Source organism: Hemibagrus wyckioides, linkage group LG07 (assembly GCF_019097595.1).
Source record: "Hemibagrus wyckioides isolate EC202008001 linkage group LG07, SWU_Hwy_1.0, whole genome shotgun sequence".
Taxonomy (NCBI): Eukaryota; Metazoa; Chordata; class Actinopteri; order Siluriformes; family Bagridae; genus Hemibagrus; species Hemibagrus wyckioides.
In genome coordinates this window covers 10,786,307-10,809,537 of record NC_080716.1, presented here as the reverse complement: position 1 = coordinate 10,809,537, position 23,231 = coordinate 10,786,307, and the positions used below count along the sequence as shown (strand labels likewise).

The window sequence follows — 23,231 nt, the reverse complement described above, 5'->3', positions numbered from 1 at the left end:
GTAATAGTATGGGGCAGATAAGTTTTAGAAGCCCTGAACCCTGGATTTATCATATCTACTAAGGTATTTGATGCATAAACACATGTAGCTTGTTTCAAAGTCTGCACCACCATACCGCTGACATTTTATGTATCACGTAGGCAGTATCTTGCAGTCTCAAGTCAATACACTGTAAGGATGTTTATTCTCAGAGAAAGAAATGTTAGCTTTTTTTTTTCCTTGCTGTCTCTCATCACATATTTCTTCCCTCTCTGTAGCGTCCCGGTATGCCATCAGGACCCCGGATGCCCCATCAGGGGGCGCCAATGGGTCCTCCAGGCCCACCATATGGAGGAAACTCCGCTGTTCGGCCTGGGCTCAACAACCCAACGATGGAGGCCAACCGCAAACGTCCCGCCCCTTCACAACAACACATCCAACAGCAGCAGCAGCAGCAACAACAGCAGCAAACAGTACAGAACAGAAACAGGAAGTGAGTGTCATGACTTACATCATTTGACTGAAACCACAGATAAATCCGGGACACCCTGAGATATGTCACTATGACTACTAATGCCTGGTTGTAGCCTTGAAGCTGTTACCAAGACAACAGAGAAGTAAGCTGTTACCGCAGCAACGGCTCGGGGCTGTTGCTGGGTCTGTAAGCGGTAGTCAGTGAAGGCTTATTCGAGTACCACTGTGGTGTCTGCGCAGGTGACCTGGAAATAATCGTGTAATAAGTTGTTTAATTTTTTATTAATTATTAGCACTTACATATCCAAGTTCTGGTAAAACACACAGCGCAGCTTTATGTATACTCTGAGCAGTCACAATAGTCTGAGCTACGTTATCACAACAGCTGGATCTAGCATGAATGACCGAAAAGCCACAAGCTGAAACATCTCACACATGGTTGTCTTTTATTTTTCTTTGTGTGCACATATTGCTCATATCATTTTGTCTAAAACTGCGCAGTGTTGTGTCTCCTAAAAACCTTAAGTAAAAAAAAAACAAAAAAACAGTGTGATTTATATTGTACTTATTTATAACATTGATGAAATTGTTACAGAGTTGAAAAATGCTAACCTGCGTCCTATCTTGAGAAGGAATAAAGTTAATTATTTTTTCAATATAAATCCAGTAGGTGTAGGTTTTGGGGAGAGGTATTAGGTGAAGGATAATTATTGCTTGGTGTTTTTAAATTATATTTAAAAAGTCATTTATAAATGCCTGCAGGTTCTATTCACAGGCAACTAGCTGATTAGCTAGCTTTTTGTCATGGTTTTGTTATTGTTGTTTCCAGTCACAGACGACTAGCAGGAAATAGACTGTTTGAGGCTGAAAAGTCTGAGAATATATGAGAATGTGGGTAAAAAGGAAATATTTTTTTGTTACCATGTAAATGTTTCATTAGCGTAGTGTCTAGCATAGCTAGCTAGTTTCCTTTTGAATCACACCTCATCTCACACAGGCTCCTAGATGTTCATTTATTTATGTGAGTGACTGAAGCTGTTGTGATAATAGTAAAAATGCACACTGTACTCACTTTTTCGATTGGTAAGTGGTAGCTGTATGAGACATTTTCACTTTGCCTGCATCACCAAGTTGCGAATTATCCTTGAGACAAGTCCTTAGTTTCATGCTAACCTCATGCATAACCCATAAGCATAGTGTTCACCCCAGAGAAATACTTAAATGTCTTCTTAGAGGGCTTTCCTATTAGCGTTTAGTCTGAAACAGAGCAGTGATAAGTGAAAGCTTCGTCATATGGACCAGCATGATACTAAACCCGAGACTACCTGCAAGAAGTGGTGTGCATTCAGTTGCACTGGAACTGTGCTGCGAGTCCCATGAATGTGAACGAATCTCGTACTCAGGTCTGCACTTGTTCAGGAAGTCATTTAACCAGTGCATGTGTTTTAGCTGACGATGATTTCATTAGTTTCAATGGCACACATGCATCATGAGTGACAGTGGAACATTGAGGCAGTGGTGGCTCAAGTGGTTAACGCTCTGGGTCGTTGACCAGATGATCAGGGGTTCAAGCCCCACCACTACCAAGGCCTTTAACCCTCTCTGCTCCAGGGGTGCTGTATCCAGGTAGCTGACCCTGTGCTCTGAACCCAACCTCCAAGGCTGGGATATGTGAAGAAAGAATTTCACTGTGCCGTAATGTATATGTGACAAATAAAAGCTTTTTCTATTGAGAGGTGAGAAACCTCCAGAATAATTAAAAACAAAAAAATATATATGGTGAGCTGTGTTGTATTCTCCATGTGTGTTTGTGATGATGTTAGATGAATACAAGCGCACCAAAGTTAAATAGAATCAAATGAGCCTGAAACCAAGCCTATGCTGCGGGGAGACTGTGAAAAATCACACTCCGATTCAGACCACAGCAACTGTGACCAGTGTGTAAACCACCATAGTCATACTTGGCTTTCATATGGTGCACTGTTCCATTTTATACTCATATCTATACTAGTGACAGGGATGGGAATGCAACATGTAATTATTCACTGCTGTTGTTGGTAACCAGTTTTCTATAAAGTATAACGAACAAAGTAAATTATAAGTTAACAACACATCCATGATGATAGGTTAGTCACTGGATATATGAAAGCATTACTGATGTAGAACGTCTGTCTGAAATGTTCTGTTTCTTCGTTTGATACGTCTTGGGTGACCACAAGCTGGTAAAACGGCTTCAGTGCACTGGGGCTCTTCTCCCAGTGCACTGGGGTGACTCAGTGACTCTTCTCCCTAAGAGGATAGATTGAGCCAAACTAGAAATGTCTTCCACAGTATAACACACCATATGAGTTAGGTATTATTTGTGTCCATCAAAATTGAAATGAATGAAATACCATTGCTAAATACCAATAATCCGATCTATATTTCCAATCTATATTTAGTTCCCCAAAAATAATAATAGCTGTATATATATATATATATATATATATATATATATATATATATATATATATATATATATATATATATATATATATATATATATATGATTTCTTTCTTTCTTTCTTTCTTTCTTTCTTATATGTTCTGATTTCTTTGATGGTCTAATCATCAGTTCTTTACAAGTTGTTCACTTGATATAAGATATATTTATATATTTTATCATCCACAAGTTTTTTCCTTGCATTTAATATATAAACGTAGGCGTACCACTTTCAAAGCATTACATAGTCTGTAGTCTATAGTTCATCTCCACCTCTACAACCTTACATGTGCACTTAGCTCCTCTAGTTCTAAATCTGTTTCAAACACTGTTCCTTCGCTGAAATCTCATTAAGTTTTATGACCTTCAAACTCTTGAACTCTCTATTACATTTTATCTCTTCTTTCAAAGCTAAATTGAAAACCGTCCCCCACTCGATACTACTGTCTTTTACCAGCCTTATTATATTTATAAAATCTATTATCCCTACATAGTTATATTGCTGTACTCTTTTCATCCCACCAGTTTGTCAGTATCAGTTTACAGTGTTTTGTGAAACATTTCCAAATGACGCACTATACACTATGCATTCATCTCGTGTATGAATTTTACACGTCTCAAGTAAAACACTATTGATTTTTTTTACTATTTCTAACAGGACGTATAAGCCATTTCCCAGTCAATGACAAATGATTTCAAATTCATTTAATGTAACGACACTAACTTCAATACCGTGAATTTTTAAAATGAACAATAACTAGCACAATGTGAGCGATCTTTAACATTTGCAAGATGTCCTGCTCATTTTTCTTCCTTCAGTATCAGCGACTGGTAACTCCGCCCCTCTTCCTCTACGTCAACAAAGCTGCAAGTGTTGAGTGCATGAAGTGTGTAAGATTGGTGATTAAATGCATCATCCAAGGACCTGAACACACCATCCATACTATTTAACAAAACAGTGTATAAGTGTGTGATTTGGAACACACTGTCTATTGTGTTTCATGTTCCAAGCACTGTTTACTGCTGTTTCCAGCCTTCTACACTTTATCATGTCAGGGTATCTGTTACTTATTAGTTGACTCACTCTGTCTCACTTGTTCTTCTTCTTATTCCCCACTTATGCTCGCTCGGTTTCATCAATCCACTCACACTCTCTTCTGTGTAACATTAGCATGCATTAGCAGCCTCTACGTTCTAGTTGCAGCCACAACTGTGTGTTTCTGATTGGCTGACAGGTGTTGAGCAAATGCCCAATACCTCAGATGGAACTGGAGAATATGCATTTTGAGATAGAATATACAGCTCTGGAAAAACATAAGAGACCAAATAAATAAACAAATAAATCCAAAATATAACTATTGTTATTTAGAGTGTATATTTAAAGGAAATGACAACACATCAAAATAACCCAAGATCATGCAGTATCTGCAGAGCTTTAATAACTCAAATAAAACAAAATGCAAATAATTTGTAAACAAATTGTGTTAATGCTTTGGCTAAATAACATTAAGAAATCAGTATTTGGTGGAATAACCCCGATTTGCATGCGTTTTGGCTCCATGCTCTCCATCAGTTTTTCACATTGCTGTTGGGGAACTTTATACCACTCTTTTTACAAAAAAAGCATCAGCTCAGCTTTACTTGATGATTTGTGACCATCATCTTCCTCTTGATGACATTCCAGAGGTTTTCAATAGGGTTCAAATCTGGAGCTTGGGCAGTGGTCTTTTATTTTTTTCCAGAGCTGTATTTGTCGTTCAATTGGAACACATTGGAGCATAACCTAGCTAATGATTTTGATATTAAATATATTCTGAATTGATTGTAACAGCAGCAGAATAGTGGAAATGAGAGAATATATTCACAAACAATCGCATTTCCCTCAGACGTGTTGGTAACTCATTACGACAGAATTCAAAAATAACACTGACCGCTAACAGAAGTTCCACTGAGAAATTATGTCATAATGTGTGATCTCCTCTCCGAGCTTCTGTGCTGAGAGTGCAGTTCCTGTGGGATCTTCTCGTAAAAACGTGGTGAATGTTGCTCAATTGCTTGAGTATCCATGTTGGAATCCATCATGACAGTGAGCAAAAAAAGGTTTTACCCCAGGCCTAAACGTAGATACAGTATTTATACAGCATTTAGGCTACAGTGTGAGGAAAGCATTTATCTAAAAGCGTCAGAGGAATTGAATTTCCTTTGTGGTGTTACCATAACAACGATTATTTAATTTTAACCATATTGCACTAATTTGAGGACTAGATGTCTGTTTGTTTTTTGGGGGTTTGGGGTTTTTTTTGTGATGATGAACACCAAGTGCACCTGTTTTGACTTTCCGTTATGTCTACCATACGTGATTGTGTGTGTGTTATACAAAGCTTGTGGCACCCTGTGGGACCATGTGCATATCGTGGGACCATGTGCATATCTTGGGACTATGTGCATATCTTGCATTTGTTGTTTTGCTTGAGAAGTGGGTGTATGAGCCACTGAATTAATGCCACAACATTAAAACCACTGACGGGTGAAGTGAATAACATTGATTATCTCGTTACAGTGGCAGATGTCACAGAGTGGGATATATTAGGCAGCAAGTGAACAGTCAGTTCTCAGAGTAGATATGTTGGAAGGAGGAGAAATTTAAGGATTATGAGTAACTTTGCCAAAGAACATTACAGTAGCTCTTCTGTGGGATCAGACCAGACTTGAGTCTTGTCCATGACCATGTCACTTGTCCTTCCTTGGACCACTTTTAGTAGGTACTAATCACTGCATACCGCTGATGTAGATGTCTAGCCATCACAGCAAGCCGCTCAGATCCTAACACTTGCCAATTTTTCCTGCTTACAACACATCAACTTTGAGACCTGACTGTTCACTTACTGCTTAATATATCCCACATCTTGACAGGTGCATTGTAACGAGATAATCAGCCTATTAGTAGGTTTAATGTTATGGCTGATCTGTGTATTTACTAGGTCTATTATTAGAATAATAGACTCAGATATGCATCCAAGGAAAAGGGTTGGTCATCATTACACATATTTCAGCTAGAAAACTATATGCTAATTTTTTTTTTTTTATTTCTTTTATGGTTAAGGTTTGTTCATTGGGTTGTGTAGGCTTACTTTTGTTCATTCCTCAGTAATGCACTAAACTCTACACACGCTTTCAACGGCTTTCTCACCTAGACGTAAAAAAAAAAAAAGTCAGTAATTTCTAATCAAGTCCCATTCAAATTCCATCGACTCGTAGGAAGCCGGTGGGATTTCCTGGAGCCAGTGAGATGCCAGGGAGACAGATGGACATGAGAGAGGCCCAATCAGATCCCACACTCGGATCAAAGTAGGAGTTGATTCTGCTGCATGATAGATTCTCGTGCGTTTTTTGAACCCACCCATGACTCAAGTCTTCCCTACTGATCCCTAAAACCTCCCAAACCCCCAACCCACCCACTTGCACCAAACTGGTTTGAGTATTCCTTAACAAGCATTTTGAACCTCACCCCTGAAGACTGATTTTAAAGTGAAATGAGTTCAGACTTATTTTAAAAGGAAGAGTCTTTAATGTTTTATTGCATCGGTTATCCTGTTTCAGAGTGTCTATGCATGGATCTGCATGATGTGCTGCATGGCATGATGGGAAATGTAGTTCCAGACCAAACTATAACACAGACTTGACGTCACTTGACCCATCTCCCGTAGCAAGTATTCGACAGTGTTCCCATGAGTCACTTTAAATTACTTTAAATAAGCAAAGACCTTGGGGAAAGGCTGTGGGTTCTGAGTGATTCTCTGACTTTGTGGTAGAAAGTCTGCTCTACTGTTTTTGTTTTTTTTTAAGGACAAGGGCTCTCCTGAATGAATGAAAGGTCCACTTATGACAATGCACAGCATGGTCCTGTTTGCGTGTGTGTGTGTGTGAGTGTGTGTTGTCTATCTCTGCTGTAGTTTAGAATGTCTTTTGAACCCACCCTCATAGAGTGAAGAGAGAAGCATTTCATTTGGAGTGCTAAAATGACTTTTCACAGCGAAGTAGGGAAGTAGGAAGGGAGGGAAATGTGTTTGATGGCACTCATGTCGATAGCAGAATCAAATACATCCACACCAGTAAAGTGATGAACACACACCTAATTTCACTCCTGCACAGGAAATGTTTGCCAGGTTCCACGTTGTGAAGCTGTCGGTGTCGCTCTGCCAGCCATCTCTTTGCCCATGTTGGCGGACACCATCTGGGCTGGAATCACTAACAAACACACACACACACGCACATATACACACATATACACACACAGCGCCAGCATTCTTACATCCTGGGCCAGCCCTAGAATTTTAGCAGATGTCCCGGGTGCTACACTATCGGTCTCCATAGTAACATCTCATCCCCCCTCCTCGTTGTGTCCTTCTCTCTGTCTCTTCTTTCTCCCTCTTTTCTGCAGCACCAAGAGGAGGAAAATGGCTGATAAGATTCTTCCACAAAGGGTGAGTTCTCTGATCTTGACATTATCTCTGTTGGGTATGTGTGTGTGTGAGAGAGAGAGAGAGAGAGAGAGAGAGAAAGAGAGCATGTGTGTGTAAGGGAATGCTTGGCTGTGCAGCGTGGCTGAGACAGCGTATATGATTTTGTGATGCTGATCATGTCTTTTTAGAGACATGTTATGTGATAGGTGACACATAATATGTGACAGGATATGTGACAGGAAAGAGACACTATAAGGGTTAGGGGCCAGCTGTGTACATGTGGCTGGATGGGATTCAAACTTAAAAGTAGGGACGGCGTGTTCTCTAAAATGACATTTATATTCAGGGCAGAGAGTCAGGAGTCCACAGGTGTATCGGAGAGAGCTGTAACCCAAATAATGTGATGGAGACTGAAACTCCCAGAGCAGGGTGCAGGTGTGTGTTCACCAGCAGTAGCACTCAGTTTCCCCACTACATACACTCTCTGTTTTTAATCTTTATCTTGTTATTAGGTTAACCAACCATGGGACATGAGCGATAAAAAAACCCTGTGAGTGTCAGTGTATATATGTGTGTGTTTTAAAGATAGACCACATGGGTTACGGCTTTGTGTCTTACTCATTCCTGTGAGTGAGTGTGAGTGGGAGTTTTTATCAGACCTGTATAGATAGACAGGGCAGAACCAGAGACGCCAGTCGCATTACTCATAGTCCGAGTACTCACTTCTCTTCTTTCTTCCTGTCTCCGGAGAAAGAAAAAAGAGAGAAAGAGAGAGAGATTGGTGCAGTGTCTGAATCCATGGATCTGTGCCCAGTATGGAGTGAAGCTTTTGGCACACACGTCCTCGAACCATCTGTGTGTGTGCATGATAATGTGGCACTGGAGGGTTTGCTGTGGATTCTTGGCAGATAGCAAACACTTAACAGCATACCATTAAACACTACTGCAGCGATCATTTCAGTGTTTATTTGAATCCCAGACTGACACACAGAGGGAGCGGGCAGACATGCTGACGGATAACACGCATTTGAAAAGGCAGCGCGATTGACCATGAGACTAAGGAAGAAGTATTTGCCCAGATGGAAACTTTTGGGTTTAAACTCATATTAGACATCTCTACCCAGTCATGAGCATGTTGTTGATGGCATTTTCCCATTTCTGCTTCTTGCATCGTATCAGGACACAGTAGTCAACAGAGTATTTAAGGTTTCATTATAAATGCAGTGGGTTTTTATGTCATAATGAATTTTATTCTCTCCCCTCAGATTCGTGAGTTAGTCCCAGAGTCCCAGGCTTATATGGACCTGCTGGCCTTTGAGCGCAAACTGGACCAAACCATAATGCGCAAGCGGGTGGACATTCAAGAAGCACTGAAACGACCCATGAAGGTTAGTCATGATAAATACACTCTGCTCTTATGGCACAGAGTAATGTTCTTTTTAAGACATATGTTTTATTATTGCTGGAGAAAACGCTTAACTCGTATGGATAATGATACACCAAAGCACTTTTGTTTTTTAAAGTTTTGAGATGTAAATTCTTGTGAATTTGCTTCAGGTAAAGTCAACCACTTCCCTAAAGCCTTCCCAGAAACAATAATACGTGTCAATGCAATGCAGTGTGAAATGTTGGCACCATGCCCCTTTCTAATTTTACTTTTATTTTTTATTTTTTGTTCACAGCAAAAGCGCAAACTGCGACTCTACATCTCCAACACATTCAACCCAGCCAAGCCTGACGCGGAGGACTCAGACGGAAGCATTGCATCCTGGGAGCTACGGGTGGAGGGAAAATTACTTGACGATGTGAGTCAGTGGGTTCACAAAGCATGTATACATTCACACGTTTTCACTCCGGTAGCAGGTGTGGTACAGATGTTTACTAAAATTGGCAAATCACGTAAGAACGTAATTAGTGACGAGCCCATAGAGATTCTCATTCCAGTCCTCGTGGGTCTCCAGCAAGTTTTGGCTTCAAACTCATTTCTCTTGAGCTGTGAAATGAAAACTTCCATCTGAATCTGAAGTTGGAAGTGAAACATGAAAAATTTGAGTAGATTCACTGATGTTCCTGAGAACTGCATTAACAGGCTCAGCTTTATAAAGCTCTTTAAGCAGCTTTACATTGTAGTTGTACACCGGTTACCTCCATGCTTCCGTACATCAAACGAGAGAGCCAGGTCTCTCTAAGTGTTCGAAGTTGACCGCAAGACATAAATATAGTAAGTTTCACAGAAGGCTCATTAATGCATTAACAGCACAGTGTCTGTGATTCAGAGAAATACCATCAGCAGCATTAAGTCCAGCTGTTGAGAGCTCCGTATAGCTGCCATTTATATGCAAGTACTGGGAAAAGGGTGAGGTGATTTCCAGCAGATGGCAATTATTTTCTCAGCTGCTCCTCTGCATTTACAGCCTACGTCATAAAGGTTAAGCAATTAGTTAATCATTCAAAAGCAAGATGGACGATGCTGCATACACTGAGATCGTTTGAATCGTCTGAATCGTTTTAATTTTTTTTGAGATTTGTGTACCAGTAGGGAATTCTTGAACCAAGATGGAGTTAAGAAAAATGGCAGGAACCTGCAGGCCAGATTGATTCAGGATTAGTGGATGCACACGAGGTTGAACTGTGCAGCTTTGGCATCAAAGCCAGGATCTAAATCTGGGGAGTCTCACCTCCACACTTTGTTTGTTGATAATCTACCTCTTTGCACAGTTCCATTAAAGACCATGGGACACCATGTGCTTTGATAGCTAACTTAAGGGTGCAGATACAACCTGGTAGATAAGTCCCTAATTTTCTAAGCAGTATTGCGTTCATATAAATTGTGGTTGCCTCCCTAATCATAAGGATATAGGAATATATGAAATATGCTTCAACTAATTCCCAGTTTTGTGCAAACTGTATAAGGTGGAAAAATAATAGATTTTGGGTGCAGGTAGCATTGTAGGTTAGAAAAACTGACAAAAACATTTTGAAGACTATTTCCCTAATATATACAAAGAGACAGGAGTATATGGGCCAAACCAAGTGAGAATAAATGACCAAAAGTAAAAATTGAAACAAGGTTCATGCCTCTATCCAGTCTCATTTTTTGTGGTTACTTTCAGGTGTGTGTGTGTGTGTGCATGGTGTGTGTGTGTTCCTCTTTTCAGAAAAATATTAAATGGCAGAATGAGGGTCATTCTCCTCAGATGGAGAAAAATTGATTTTGTGCAAATCTTTTATTTTATAATCTATCTATTATAATTCCATCTGCCCAGAAACACAGTCAAAGATTCTGAATAGCTCTATTTAATATCCCTTAGTGGAGTTAAATTCCCAATTCCAATTTAAAAAGTTAGATAGCAGAGATGCTGGCATCGATGGTTCTTTAGAGGAACAGAAGCAGATTTTGACCAGTTCATTTACAATCCGGCTTGACATGCAGGATGTCTCACAGCTGGACAAAGATGAGGCTGTGCAGTATATAAGGCCAGATGATGACTACGAAACTGTACTAGATGCTGAAGGTAGAGTAGAATGGACTCAACATGTAGCCTTGAAGAGAGGACGTAGAATGAAGAAGCTAGATTCAGTCAAACCATTGACAAGAAGCTGGAGTACAGCATCACATGATCACATAGACCTAGAAATAAACATAAACAACAATTCTTTAGAAGATACTGCTTTTGTAGCTTTAGTTTCCAGTCAAAAGACTACAGTGGTGATAACTGGTACTTTTGGTGTCTGTATGTTTTCCAGTTTTCCTTTTTCCGATCAGAAAGTGATTTGTTTATTGGAATAAATAGTGCTAGACTCTCCCAAGAGGTATTGGGAGGAATCCTGGTAATGATATACACCTATGTATAATGAGAGCTGTTTCCATTGTTTGTCCCAAAAAAAGTCGTTGAAAAAAAAAACCCATACCAGTCGCCAAGTCAGACGGCGTATTTATTTTGAAATATGTAACATACGGAGATGATAAATTCATACGTGACTGACAAATCCCCATTATTTTATTTACTCATAGACCTTTGGGAAATTATTCAGTGCTTATACTAAGAAATTTCTGAGGAAGAATTATTTCTGAGAATATTTACATATATATATATATATATATATATATATCATTTTTCTGTAGCTTATGTTAACACCAGGATTTTCTATGTAGTCTTTCCAGTGCTGCTCGTAGAGCTGTTCAGACTTGCATGCAGGTCCATGAGCCAATGTCAACACACGATCTGGAGGAACTGAAAGAGCCGAGAGCTGCAGCTCATGTGCTCTTGTCGGAGTGACCTCATAGCCTTTAAATGGCAGCTATGTGTGTTTTAGCATGGTGAGGTTAAAATTATTTGGGTCGGCTCCAAGTTTCCGCCACTGCAATATGCTCCACTTACCAATGAGGTCATTCTTCTGCTCCTGTGCAAACATTAACCATTGGACCCATATGACTTTTTCTTAAATTTTTTAAATACATTTTCTGCCTCTATATCATGCACCAAAGACAGACTGGAGTATGATATTGTTTTACCTTGGAAAGAACAACAAAATAATGTTCGGAAAATTCATCCTGTTCTTTCAGCCATAAACAAGTATATTGTTTAGTCTCCGAATATGGTTTCCGTGTTGGCCAGTGATTCGCTCCAGCGGTTGCTTGTTTTGCTTGGATACTGAGGTGGGTGATGGGTTTACCAAAAAAGAAGTAGCCAAAAAGCCTGAATGTCTAGCCAACTGTTTAAGCAAAACAGCGCTCTGCAACCACACAAATGGAAACAGTAGTCGACGATGACAGTTTTATACAGTAGCGCTGGTCTTTGGTTGGAATGGAATGATATCATTGTTGAAAAAAAAAAGTTCGCCACGCCTAAGGTTTACACTGGAAAAGATCAAATATGCATTTGCAATATATCATATGAACACACTGCTCATTAAAACACATTTTCTTTCTTCTTTCCAGCCAGGAAAAGTGAAAAGAAAGTTTTCATCCTTCTTTAAGAGCCTGGTGATTGAGCTGGATAAAGATCTATACGGACCAGACAACCATCTAGTGGAGGTGAGCTTTCAGTCTACTGTAATCTCCACAGGATCTCTACTTTTCTATAGAATTTAATGTTAAATAATGTTATAGCTAGTAAGCACATGGTTCATGGGTAGTCAGTAAGCCTTCAACTTTAGTAGCTCTGACACATTTAATTACAGATGTGCGCTCAATAATCAGACAGATTCTAGTCCAGATTTTAGTTCACCTCTGTTCATAGTTTCGGTAAAACTTCCAGAAATGTTTTTATGAAAATATATTACAGCATTCATAATGTTTGCTGGCCCCCTGGTGTTCAAATCAGTTGCCTGGAAAACTTCAATTTTCCTGTTCGGTTCTTGTCATGTTTTGCTAGCCGCGTAGTTTTTCTGATGAATTGTGAATACTTGTGAATAAATACATTTGTATAATAAGGACAAATGTGAATTTTTTTTTTACATAAAAATTAAATTGGACTGTATCTATTACACCAGTGGTTAGCTAAACATATACCTCAGACTGGGGATCGTTAACAGGTTTTTGATTGGTGTTGAAGCTTATACATGTGCAAGTTAGCATGTTTTACCTCACAATAATTATTTGCTCATGTACACAGCATGGTAATAGTGCCATTTTGGATTGTTATCTATTTCAAGACTGAATCTCAGCTCAATGATAGCAAAATATACTATATGGCCAAAGATGGTGGCCTGACCACCTGACCACAACACCCATATGTGCTTGTTGTACATCTTATTCCAGATTAACCTTTTTTATGTATATATAAATATATAGTTTCTTAGATTTTGGTGTGGGGATTTGTGTTGATTCAGCTACAAGAGCATTAGTGAGATCAGACACTGATGTCAGGTGAGGAGGTGTTCCAGTCCATCCCAAAGGTTCAGTGAGGTTGAGGTTAAGGCTCTGTTCAGGACACTCCAGTTCTTCCACTCCAACCTTCACAAACCATGTCTTCATAAAGCTGGCTTTGTGTACAGGGACAATGTCATGCAGGTTTAATCTACTTATTGCCAGTGAAGGGAAATTGTGACTCTACAGTATGCAAAGACATTCTAGACAATTGTGTGCATCTAACTGTGTGGCAAAAGTTTAAGGAAGACGTACATATGGGTGTGAGAGTCAGCTGTTCAAATACTTTTGGCTATATAGTGTAGGTAGTGTAGCCCACTTTTCTTTTGGCAAACTGGCTAAAATGTAAACGAAAAAAACAGCCATGCTTAGAGATAGATTATTGTGAGGCATTGCAGTGTTTGACTGGAGCTCATGCCTCTTCAGCTTGATCCCCAAGAGAAACACCTACACTGTCAAACACAGTAAACTCCTCAATCCAACATCTTCTCTATGTATATTTATAGACTGATCTTACAGACATATCACCCATAAGAGTTTCATAAAAATTGTTATTTGCTTAACGTGCTTCTTATAAATGTGTAATATTTAATAGTAGGCTACAGATAAAACATTGGCCACAGCAGTTAGTAAGATGCATGTGGTGCATGCTTAGAGAGTGTAGCTGCCTAAAAAACTCAAGGAGCTTCAAGTGTTTTTCTTTTCAGCTGCTGAGCAGCGGGGCTCAGGTAAGCTTCAGCCTTGCACACAGTCCAAACAGTGTGATGATAATTACTTTTCATTTCATTTATTCAAGTGCTAACAGAACAGCATTGACTGAGTTACTACATCATTCATGGGTTATAGTTTACATACGTAATGTAGATCAGGGACAAGAAAACTGTTTTATGTAGAAATGTATTCTAATATAGATTTGGCATGACATCATTTTATAAAAATAGTTTCTTCAACACAAAGCTTATGTGTGTTTTTTTTCCAGTGACTATATTTATGCATAAATGAATTTTGAGTGTTTTTTTTGTATCCTAGTGGCATCGCACTCCCACCACTCAGGAGACTGACGGCTTCCAGGTGAAAAGGCCAGGCGATGTCAATGTACGCTGTACTCTGCTGTTAATGCTGGATTATCAGGTGAGACTGTAGTATAAACTATCAAATAGCTTGGGTCAAATTTGCATTCTGTTCACATATTAGCACCATCTATGGCTTTGATTTATAGTGCCTCTTCATTGCTATATAGAAAATCAGTCCAAGACGATGTTTATTCATAATAAATGTGTTCGTCTGTTCGCAGCCTCCTCAGTTTAAGTTGGATCCGCGGCTCGCTCGGCTGTTGGGTATCCACACTCAGACCCGCTCGTGTATCATCCAGGCCCTGTGGCAGTACATCAAAACCAACAAGCTGCAGGACTCCCACGACAAAGAGTATATCAACTGTGATAAATACTTTCAGCAGGTAAAGACTGTGACTAAAAGAATTACATTTCACTCAGGCCCCGAGTTAACCGAAGAGATATTCTGAGTACTGTTTTTGTATAGATTCCTTTGTAAGTTATAATATGAACAAACCACATACACTATAAATAACTTTAAGAAATGCTAACACTTGTATTAATTGTTTTTAATACTTTTGTGCATGCACCAGTGTTCATACCAGTAACATTTATAACATTAAACATTAACATGTTTGAGGTTAACTGGTAAAATTTTTTTAGTATTTTTAGTAGTTTTTATACCCTTAAACCAGAGCTATAAGGAACTTTTTGTTCATTTATTTTGCAATGGATAAAATTAAACTGTAACAAATGCTGAAATCTGAGACTCCCTCCATGAAACATTTTCTCACAGAAAACTTCATCATATCAATGATCATTTTTAAAATCTGTTTATAAGTAGGCAGGTACCTGTGAATATGTTGTTACTATAGAAACAATCATGTAGTTAAATTACTGCATTAATGAAAACCATTACCAGTGAAAACCAGTTCACAAAGCTGTGCTGTGAAAGAATCAACAGCTTCTGACCAATCAGACTGGAGAATTCAATTAGTTTTTAATTAACACGCAGGAGTATATTGCTCACATTTAATTGAAGAAAAAATAATGTGTTGATTAACCTTTGAATTTTTACGGTTCAGTATTGCAGTAAATATGTTTTAAGAAATAATTATTTTCATTAGTTACCAGATTGGTAAGGATAAATGGATGAATTAGATGAAACTTTAAATGAGTATGTGAAGTAAAAAAAACTTGTCTCTCTCTTGCTACTTCATTCCATTGTAGATTTTTGACTGCCCTCGGCTGAAGTTCTCCGAGATTCCTCAGCGCCTGACTAACCTGCTGCTTCCCCCTGACCCCATCGTCATAAACCACGTCATCAGGTTAGTCTGTCTGTTCATCCAGTCTTTGCATATAGACTTCTTTTGACTGGGGTCAGCCTTAATGCACTATATGGCCAAAAGTTTGCCTTCTCCAAACTGTTGCTACAAAGTTAGAAGCACACAGTTGTATAAAATGTCGATGGTTCATTCCACTTGTTGGTTCATTCCATCATTAGCATGTGTTAAAGACTTTTTGTCTTGGTGTGTAACCTTAAGATTAAACATAGGAATGAAAGAGCTTTGCTTCAATTCACAAGTAGCTCAGGGTAGTGGTAGCTCAGGTGATTAAGGCGCTTGGTTGTTGATCAGGGTTCAAGCCCAACCAAGCTGCCAGCATTGGGCCCTTGAGCAAAATCCCCCAACCCCCCCTGCTCCAGGTGCACTGTATCATGGCTGACCCTGTACTCTGACCCCAACCCTGTAAAGATGGGATACGTGAAGAAAGAATTTCACTGTGCAGTAATGTATATGTGACAAATAAAAGCTACTTAGTAGTCAAGACAAAGGATTACCAAGTTTAATTTTTGAAACTGAGCAAAGCTTGTCATGACTAAAGAGAAAAATGTATTTTACATAACTTAATGGTTTTCTCATACTTTACAGTGTGGACCCAAATGATCAGAAGAAAACAGCCTGCTATGACATAGATGTCGAAGTGGAGGATCCACTCAAAGCCCAGATGAGTAACTTCCTGCTCTCGACAGCCAATCAGCAGGAGATTGCCTCTCTGGACAACAAAGTAATCATCACAATCCCACATTCACATGATCATCACTGTTAGATCTTAGGAGGAATTCTCAAATCTGATCTTAACCTGTTACAGATCCACGAGACTATTGAGTCCATCAACCAGCTGAAGATTCAGAGAGACTTCATGCTCAGTTTCTCCCGAGATCCCAAGGGTTACATCCAGGACTGGCTGAAATCCCAGAGCAGAGATCTCAAAGTGAGTTCTTCACACCTGTACAACATCAGTCAATCTTCAGACACAGACTGGTGACATATTTTATTTCCAAAGTTTGAGTCTGAGGCTGAGTCCGTAGTATTATTCCTGATTATACCACAGCACTGTTCGAATCTGATTAGTCGAAAGATGGTGATTTGTTTTGTTAATAACAGCAGCTTTGACAGTGGTTCCAACAGTAATTTTAATGAAAGTGTTATATTAATGCACTCCTTTCATATCACTTTGTCTAAATTAGCAACTCAGTCACTCATAAGACTGATGCTTTACAAAACTGTTTAAGACTTAAACAGATCATGTCATTAATTTAACGTTTAGTCTATAGGACAAATCAGTTGTGTCATTGATTTTCTTATTGATTATAAACTTTAAAAAATATTGATTAAACTGTTCAAGTTGATCGGTTTTTTAAGCAATTCATAAATAACACATCATCACCCATCTGCATAATAAGAAAGTACTAGATGCATAACTGACTATTATGCGCTAAATGTACTATTTTGTTTTGTATTAAAACCAAAAAGTATAAAATGTATTATTTTTAAATATATGTATTTTTCCTAGTACCATGAAACTTTCATGTCTTATAGATTTTAAGTCTCAAACTTAAAATTCTGCGTCACAGTCAGGTTTTTTTTACATATCAACATATAGCTGAAGTTTATTTAGTTATGAAAGTCATAGATGTAACTGCGACTCATCTCAGTCACTTTATACATAAATGGTGTTCCAATACTGGAGTCATTATTGATATTATTATTTATATTGTGCCACATAGTTCATTCAAAAATTCCAGTAGTAGTAAGTCATGGTTACTGAAGACATTTCCTAACACTTAAGAGAATGTTGTGAAGCCATTCAGAACATGTCTTAATATTACACAAGTCCATTTGTCTACATTTAGTCATATTGGACATTCTGCGTATTTTATATGACTGCGAACCCTCAAATATCCTGTTTTACATTCTATTTGGTCACAGCTAATGACGGACGTCGTTGGGAATCCGGAGGAGGAAAGGAGGGCGGAGTTTTACTACCAGCCCTGGTCTCAAGAGGCAGTCAGTCGCTACTTCTACTGCAAGGTAAAACAACTTTTTACAGGACTACCTATGCTTTCAGTTCAAGTCTGCAATTTGTAACTCACCACCTTCACCCAGTAAAACCACCCACTCAATTTGAAATTATCACTGATAAACTTAGATGTTGTTTTCTCAACTACCGGTTCCTTTCCTGTTAATGGAGTGATGTCAAATTAACATTAGTTTCATGTAGCCAGACCTTAAAACTGATGGCAGAAGGTCTGGACTTCATAGCAGCTTTTATTGGCCAAGGATTGCCCAAGAGGGCATCTGACTGACATGTAGAGCAACCAATCACAGCTCGTTTTGTTCAGCATCATTTTTAGCGTTGTGAAATGGTAAAGTCAATGTCCCTATAAAAACCATAGGTGCGCAACCATTGAGCGTTCTTTTAAGTAAGTCTATACCGTGAACTTCACAGCATTTAGCTGATCCTCATAAGCGCTCATGGTCACAGTTCTAAACACAATGCGTCCTTTTTTCATGAGTCACGACTATGTTTCCCGGTGGGCCGTTAAAAAACACTACACATACATCTCCTGAAAATCCTGTAGAATCTAACCAATCAGATGACGACTTCAAAACTCCTGAAGTTTTTTCAATTTTCTGTGTCAAATGCATCAGATGCTCAGCCAACAGTTTGAGGCTGAGAATAAATCACCATGGCTGCACAAAGTAGCACTTCTTACCTTTAAACAAGTGATGGTGTATTTGTACAAGTACTTGCTTGTTTGAATCCAATTAATGTCAGACATATTTGCTTGAAAAACCTAAAGTATTACCTGTACAGATGGCTGTTTTGAGGGCGGAATGTATGCAGTTAGATTGCTAGCTTGTTGAACACAGAGGTGTCCATGTTGAACGGTCCGAAGTGGAAAAAGATGCCATTCCAACCAAAGCAAGATAAACTCCTCTTTATTTCAAGAGCTTGGGATCCTCCTGGTGGTCCAGCAGCAGGATCCTGCACTCTCATTTCCATGACCTGGGTTCGATTCCCACGCAGGGAGCTAACCCAACCACTGAAGAGTAAGCTCATGCCGCTCCCAAGCCTGGATAAAATGGGAGGGTTACAGCATGAAGGTCATCTGGTGTTAAAACCTGTGCGAAATCAAAACATGCAGACCAAATGATCCCCTATGGTGACCCGAACATTACCATTCCAAGAGCTTAGGATCTTATCCCTGATTATTTAATTATTTTACTGTATGTATGTAAAAAAACATAAATAATCATATATATATATATATATATATATATATGTTTATTTATGTTTTTTTACATACATACATACATACATACATACAGTAAAAAATATATATATATATATATACATGTATGTATTGTATTGATGATACTTCCTCTGTGTAATCAGATTCATACCACCGCCTCCCAAACTGGTCAGTTTTGGAGGCTGTTTTTGTTTCTCCATCCTTCTTCCTTCCACAGAGAAAGAATTCATTGAATTCTCCTTTCTCATTTCCATCTCACAGATTCAACAGAGAAGGCAAGAGCTGGAACAAGCCCTGGCTATGAGGAACACCTAGACCAAACCCAGACACCAGCTCCCAATCTGACAACACTTCTACAGTCTGAGCCACACGAATGTCCTCATTATTGCCACATTGTTTTCTACACTCAGTGTGTGTGTATTGGTACGTGTGTGTGGGTGTGTGTCTCCTCGTGTTTTAGTTGTCACTGTGACCCGAGGCCCAATTACACGCAGCCGTTCCGAGGACCCCTTCTGTTTCTGTATCAGCCAGTCACGGTGCTCTGCCTCCTAATATATTTTACATCGAGACGTCAAATCACAAATCGTTTCCTAAGTGGAAACGTGTCATGTTTAGGCCAACAGGATTTCTTTTGATACGCGTTTTTCAACGGTTTATCAGTATTACTGTTTTGATCATTTTAGTTATATATTTAATTGGTTCCCTCTTAATGTAGAGGTCTTCAGTAAGCTGCTGCTTAATGGAGTCGAATTCTTGGATATGTACAAATGATTTAACTATCCATATTAGAATCACATACAGCAAACTCTAAAAATTTTGTATGGTGTGTGCTTAAGGTTAAGGAGGTACGAAGTGGATGAGTAACTACAGGGATGGACAAATCAAGAGGTTATATTAGCTAGTCTGCCAGGCAGAGATACGAGCTGGGTGTAGGATAAGAGCTACAGAAAATCGTGAAGTGATTTATTTACATTTCTGGCATTTGGTATCCACATAACTGTGTGAAAAAAATATCTGTCTTCCCTGCACACTAACTAGTAATTAAGCAAATTGTGAAACAACGATAGTTAGGGTATGCTAAAATTGCATCATTGAAGCGCGTCTCACGGCCCTGAAGTGCATTTTCATTTTACGAAAGTCAGTCAGAATTAAGTAGGAATGAAAAATTTGTCCATCCCTGATACGTCAGTTCTCACAAGTCCTGACTCAGTGTTCGTTCTGTATTGACTGTGAAGCATTATTCTGTTGTAAATCGAATCCACTGGTCAATATTTAGAGTTTCACACCATATTCCACCTCTTTATTCTAATCTCTGCACAATTACAGAGCAGTTCTCAGTCTGATGTAGGTAGTTAATGTATAACAATTTGTACATGTGTACGAATTACTCTGTTCTGCACACTAAAGCCACAATACAAAGCGGAGACGCAATACAAAGTGTATTTTTTATCAGTATTTATAATGTGTGGAACCCATGAAGGATGAAATGACATTGTGTAATATGTGACCTGCTCCATCGTTCAAGATTTTCCAAACCTTTTTCGAAGATTTCAGAGATATGACCTTGAGCTTTTATTTTTTCCACTAAAATGCAATATATTCAGATATAAAGCATCATAAACCCCCCAGCTTGTTCGTTCAAGTTTCTCCAAAATAAACAGAAGAAAGCAGGAGAGCGATGTAATGTGGAGCTGATTAGCTTTTATACAGCTTTTCCTCCAAAAGTAGTAAATGCCCCTTTTTAATGTTTAAGAGCTTCCCATCTATATTTGTTGGTTGACATTTACAACAGTATTGGCACAGTCTAAAAGCGGAGACCTTATTTAAATCATAACCAAAAAAAACCCAAAAAACAGACCAGAAGTGGGTTTATAGAAGCACATCGTTTCTACACAAACAGGCCAAACTCGAAACGATGTGGAACATGTCACATATGATTAAAATCATGGGATCAAGTTCTCGAAAAACAAACCCATGCTGTTTTACTAGAGTCAAGTTTATATGAAGTATAATGAGCTACGCTGCTGGCCAGCAGTCCATGTGTGAAAATCTTGCTGCTTTCTCCAGCTGAATCTTAACATTTGAATGAAGTTCGTCGAACAACAGCTACTACTTAAAGTATTGAAATTGGAAGTATTTTTTTAAAACCCCGTCGTTTTGCGAGGTCTTTAACCTGCAATGAAGGTTGGGTGAAAGTCCAGTATCAAGCACAGTCAGAAAAAAAAAGGAATTGGACACCTTTGCTTAAATGCTTTATTCAACAGACCACAGGTCAGGATTGAATGAACACTGACGCATGATTTTATTGAGGGTTATTTCTTGTGGGTCCAAATCCTCTGTTTACTGTACATGAAATTATTAACAGTACTGATATCGTATTCTGTCTGTTTTACGGCTTTCATGGTGGATTTCTACCAGCGGTCTCAGCAGCTTAGGGTTAAGGTATTTATTACGTAATTTCACAATGAAGGGCACTGAGTGAACGCTGTAGAAACTGTTATATATTATGTTTAGTTTGTAGATTAAAAAAGAAAAAGAAAGAAGAAAAAAAAACACCTCAGTCGAGTACCACAACTTTTCAAACTTTTGCACTAAGTTGTTAATCACGAGTCAGTCATTAAACACTGTTCGCTTAATACAAGGGAACGAAATGAAGGAAAAGTTGACCTGTGCTCATTTTGCTAGTCGATATGTTGTGTACTGTATCACTGGTGTAATATTGTCCTCGCTCCCCAGTGGCTGTGTGTGTTGGTTCCCAGCCCAGTTAGAGGGTTTTACATCCAGGTATAAATGGATCCAAACGCATCTTCTCATGGAAGAAGATTTCACAGTTTCAGCGCAGCCTCGGTCAGAAACGATCGCCGAGGGTCAGCATACACTTTCTTAAAAGCCTATGCATGCTGCATGGACAGATTTTTATACTTTCATACACGGACGTTTAACACTCTTCAGACTGACGGAGGAAACCAGAAGAACACCGATACTCACAGAGGGTCAAAAAAAAAGAAAATGGACAAATGATGACCCCTTCTGGTCAGCTACTGTTTTTTTTGTTTTGTTTTTTTTTTAATCTTCTGTATTGCTGTTGTCTTGTCTTTATAAAAGACTTAGTGATTTTAGTATGGAAAAAAAAATAGCACACAACAGATTTCTACCAAGATTCAGCATCCAGGTTCTGTGTAGTTCATCAAGACTAGAGCGTCCCCTGCTGAATCTCCTGAATCACAGCATCCACTGTATCACAGACCACGCTACATTTCAGCTGTTACAGCTTCGACACCGTGTGGAGCCTTAATTGCCCACTATTTTCTGTTTTCCTGCTGATTTCTGCAGTTCACCTGGTGGAATGATGAAGCCACTACAGATCCAGAGTCTAAAAATCTGTCACTAATGGTGTTATTTTTTTATCAGTTGTTCTAAACAAGTGCAACATGTTCATCTGATTCCATATTTACCACAGAGATGACACTGACATTGCACTGCTAGGTTAAAACACCACCCAAAAAAGATCCACCAAATTATGCAAAGAACAACGTAAGGCATTATTAGATTTATTTTCATAGCTCATGCAATCCTTTGTCTGACTTTTAGAGCCTAATGCACGAGTACGCTCAAGTTGTTCCTTTTACATCGGCTTACTCCTGCATGCGAATCTTCACTCACGTCTCAAGTCAATTTCCACCAGCTCTCGATGCCAGCCGTGGCCTGTATTTTAAGTCTGATGTCAACACAGAGCAGTTTGTATGCAATGGATGCACATGATGTATTAACCGAGTGGTTTTCTAGTCGATGTTAATGAACTTTCTGTACACATGCAGTAGGGTGACTAGGGTGTTTTTGATGCTACACTATGATTACATTTCTCACTCTTCCTGTTCTGCATTTTTCTGTTGTTCCACTTTCAACCGAGAGAAAGTAGTAGAAGAATCACAAGTGTGGATGTAAATAAAAAAAGCGCTTGCCAAAGTTTGTAAAAGAAACTGGGTCCTGAGGCTGTTGTGTCTTTTCTTTAAGTGTATGTGTGTGTACTGATAATGAGATCTGTCTGAAGCCAGATTCACTACTGAAAGTACAATAGCACATAGTCAAATATATCATTTCCAGACTTCTAGAACTTTCCAATATTAATAGAAATATATATACAGAGGCCTTAAGCCTACCAGTTTAGTTTAGCTGGCTAAAAAGAAACGCCAGTATTTTCAGATGGTTTCAATAGGCTATAAGCATCCGGCATTGGCACCAGGTGGGCTAGCCTAGGTGGAATCAGTATAAGCAGACCGAATGTCAAGTGGGAGCCTTTGGTGGATCT

General features: G+C 38.9%; 1 protein-coding gene across 5 annotated transcripts in view; it reads left to right on the top strand.

Annotated features, from left to right (window-relative positions):
* The window catches only part of smarcd3b (SWI/SNF related, matrix associated, actin dependent regulator of chromatin, subfamily d, member 3b), a 49,061-nt gene extending 26,155 nt beyond the window's left edge, over positions 1–22,906 (top strand). For 2 of the 5 annotated variants that reach the window (XM_058394927.1, XM_058394925.1), the window contains exons 2-15: positions 258–472; positions 6,194–6,283; positions 7,377–7,419; positions 8,664–8,786; positions 9,081–9,203; positions 12,341–12,436; positions 13,978–13,998; positions 14,300–14,401; positions 14,565–14,726; positions 15,553–15,650; positions 16,254–16,389; positions 16,474–16,596; positions 17,595–17,696; positions 19,184–22,906. In XM_058394927.1, coding sequence (XP_058250910.1) covers positions 258–472; positions 6,194–6,283; positions 7,377–7,419; positions 8,664–8,786; positions 9,081–9,203; positions 12,341–12,436; positions 13,978–13,998; positions 14,300–14,401; positions 14,565–14,726; positions 15,553–15,650; positions 16,254–16,389; positions 16,474–16,596; positions 17,595–17,696; positions 19,184–19,237 — 1,488 coding nt within the window. In that variant the 3' untranslated portion in view covers positions 19,238–22,906. The remainder of the gene's footprint in view (positions 1–257; positions 473–6,193; positions 6,284–7,376; positions 7,420–8,663; positions 8,787–9,080; positions 9,204–12,340; positions 12,437–13,977; positions 13,999–14,299; positions 14,402–14,564; positions 14,727–15,552; positions 15,651–16,253; positions 16,390–16,473; positions 16,597–17,594; positions 17,697–19,183) is intronic. The other 3 variants (XM_058394926.1, XM_058394929.1, XM_058394930.1) reach the window with 3 other exon arrangements.
* The last annotated feature ends 325 nt before the right edge of the window (positions 22,907–23,231 follow it).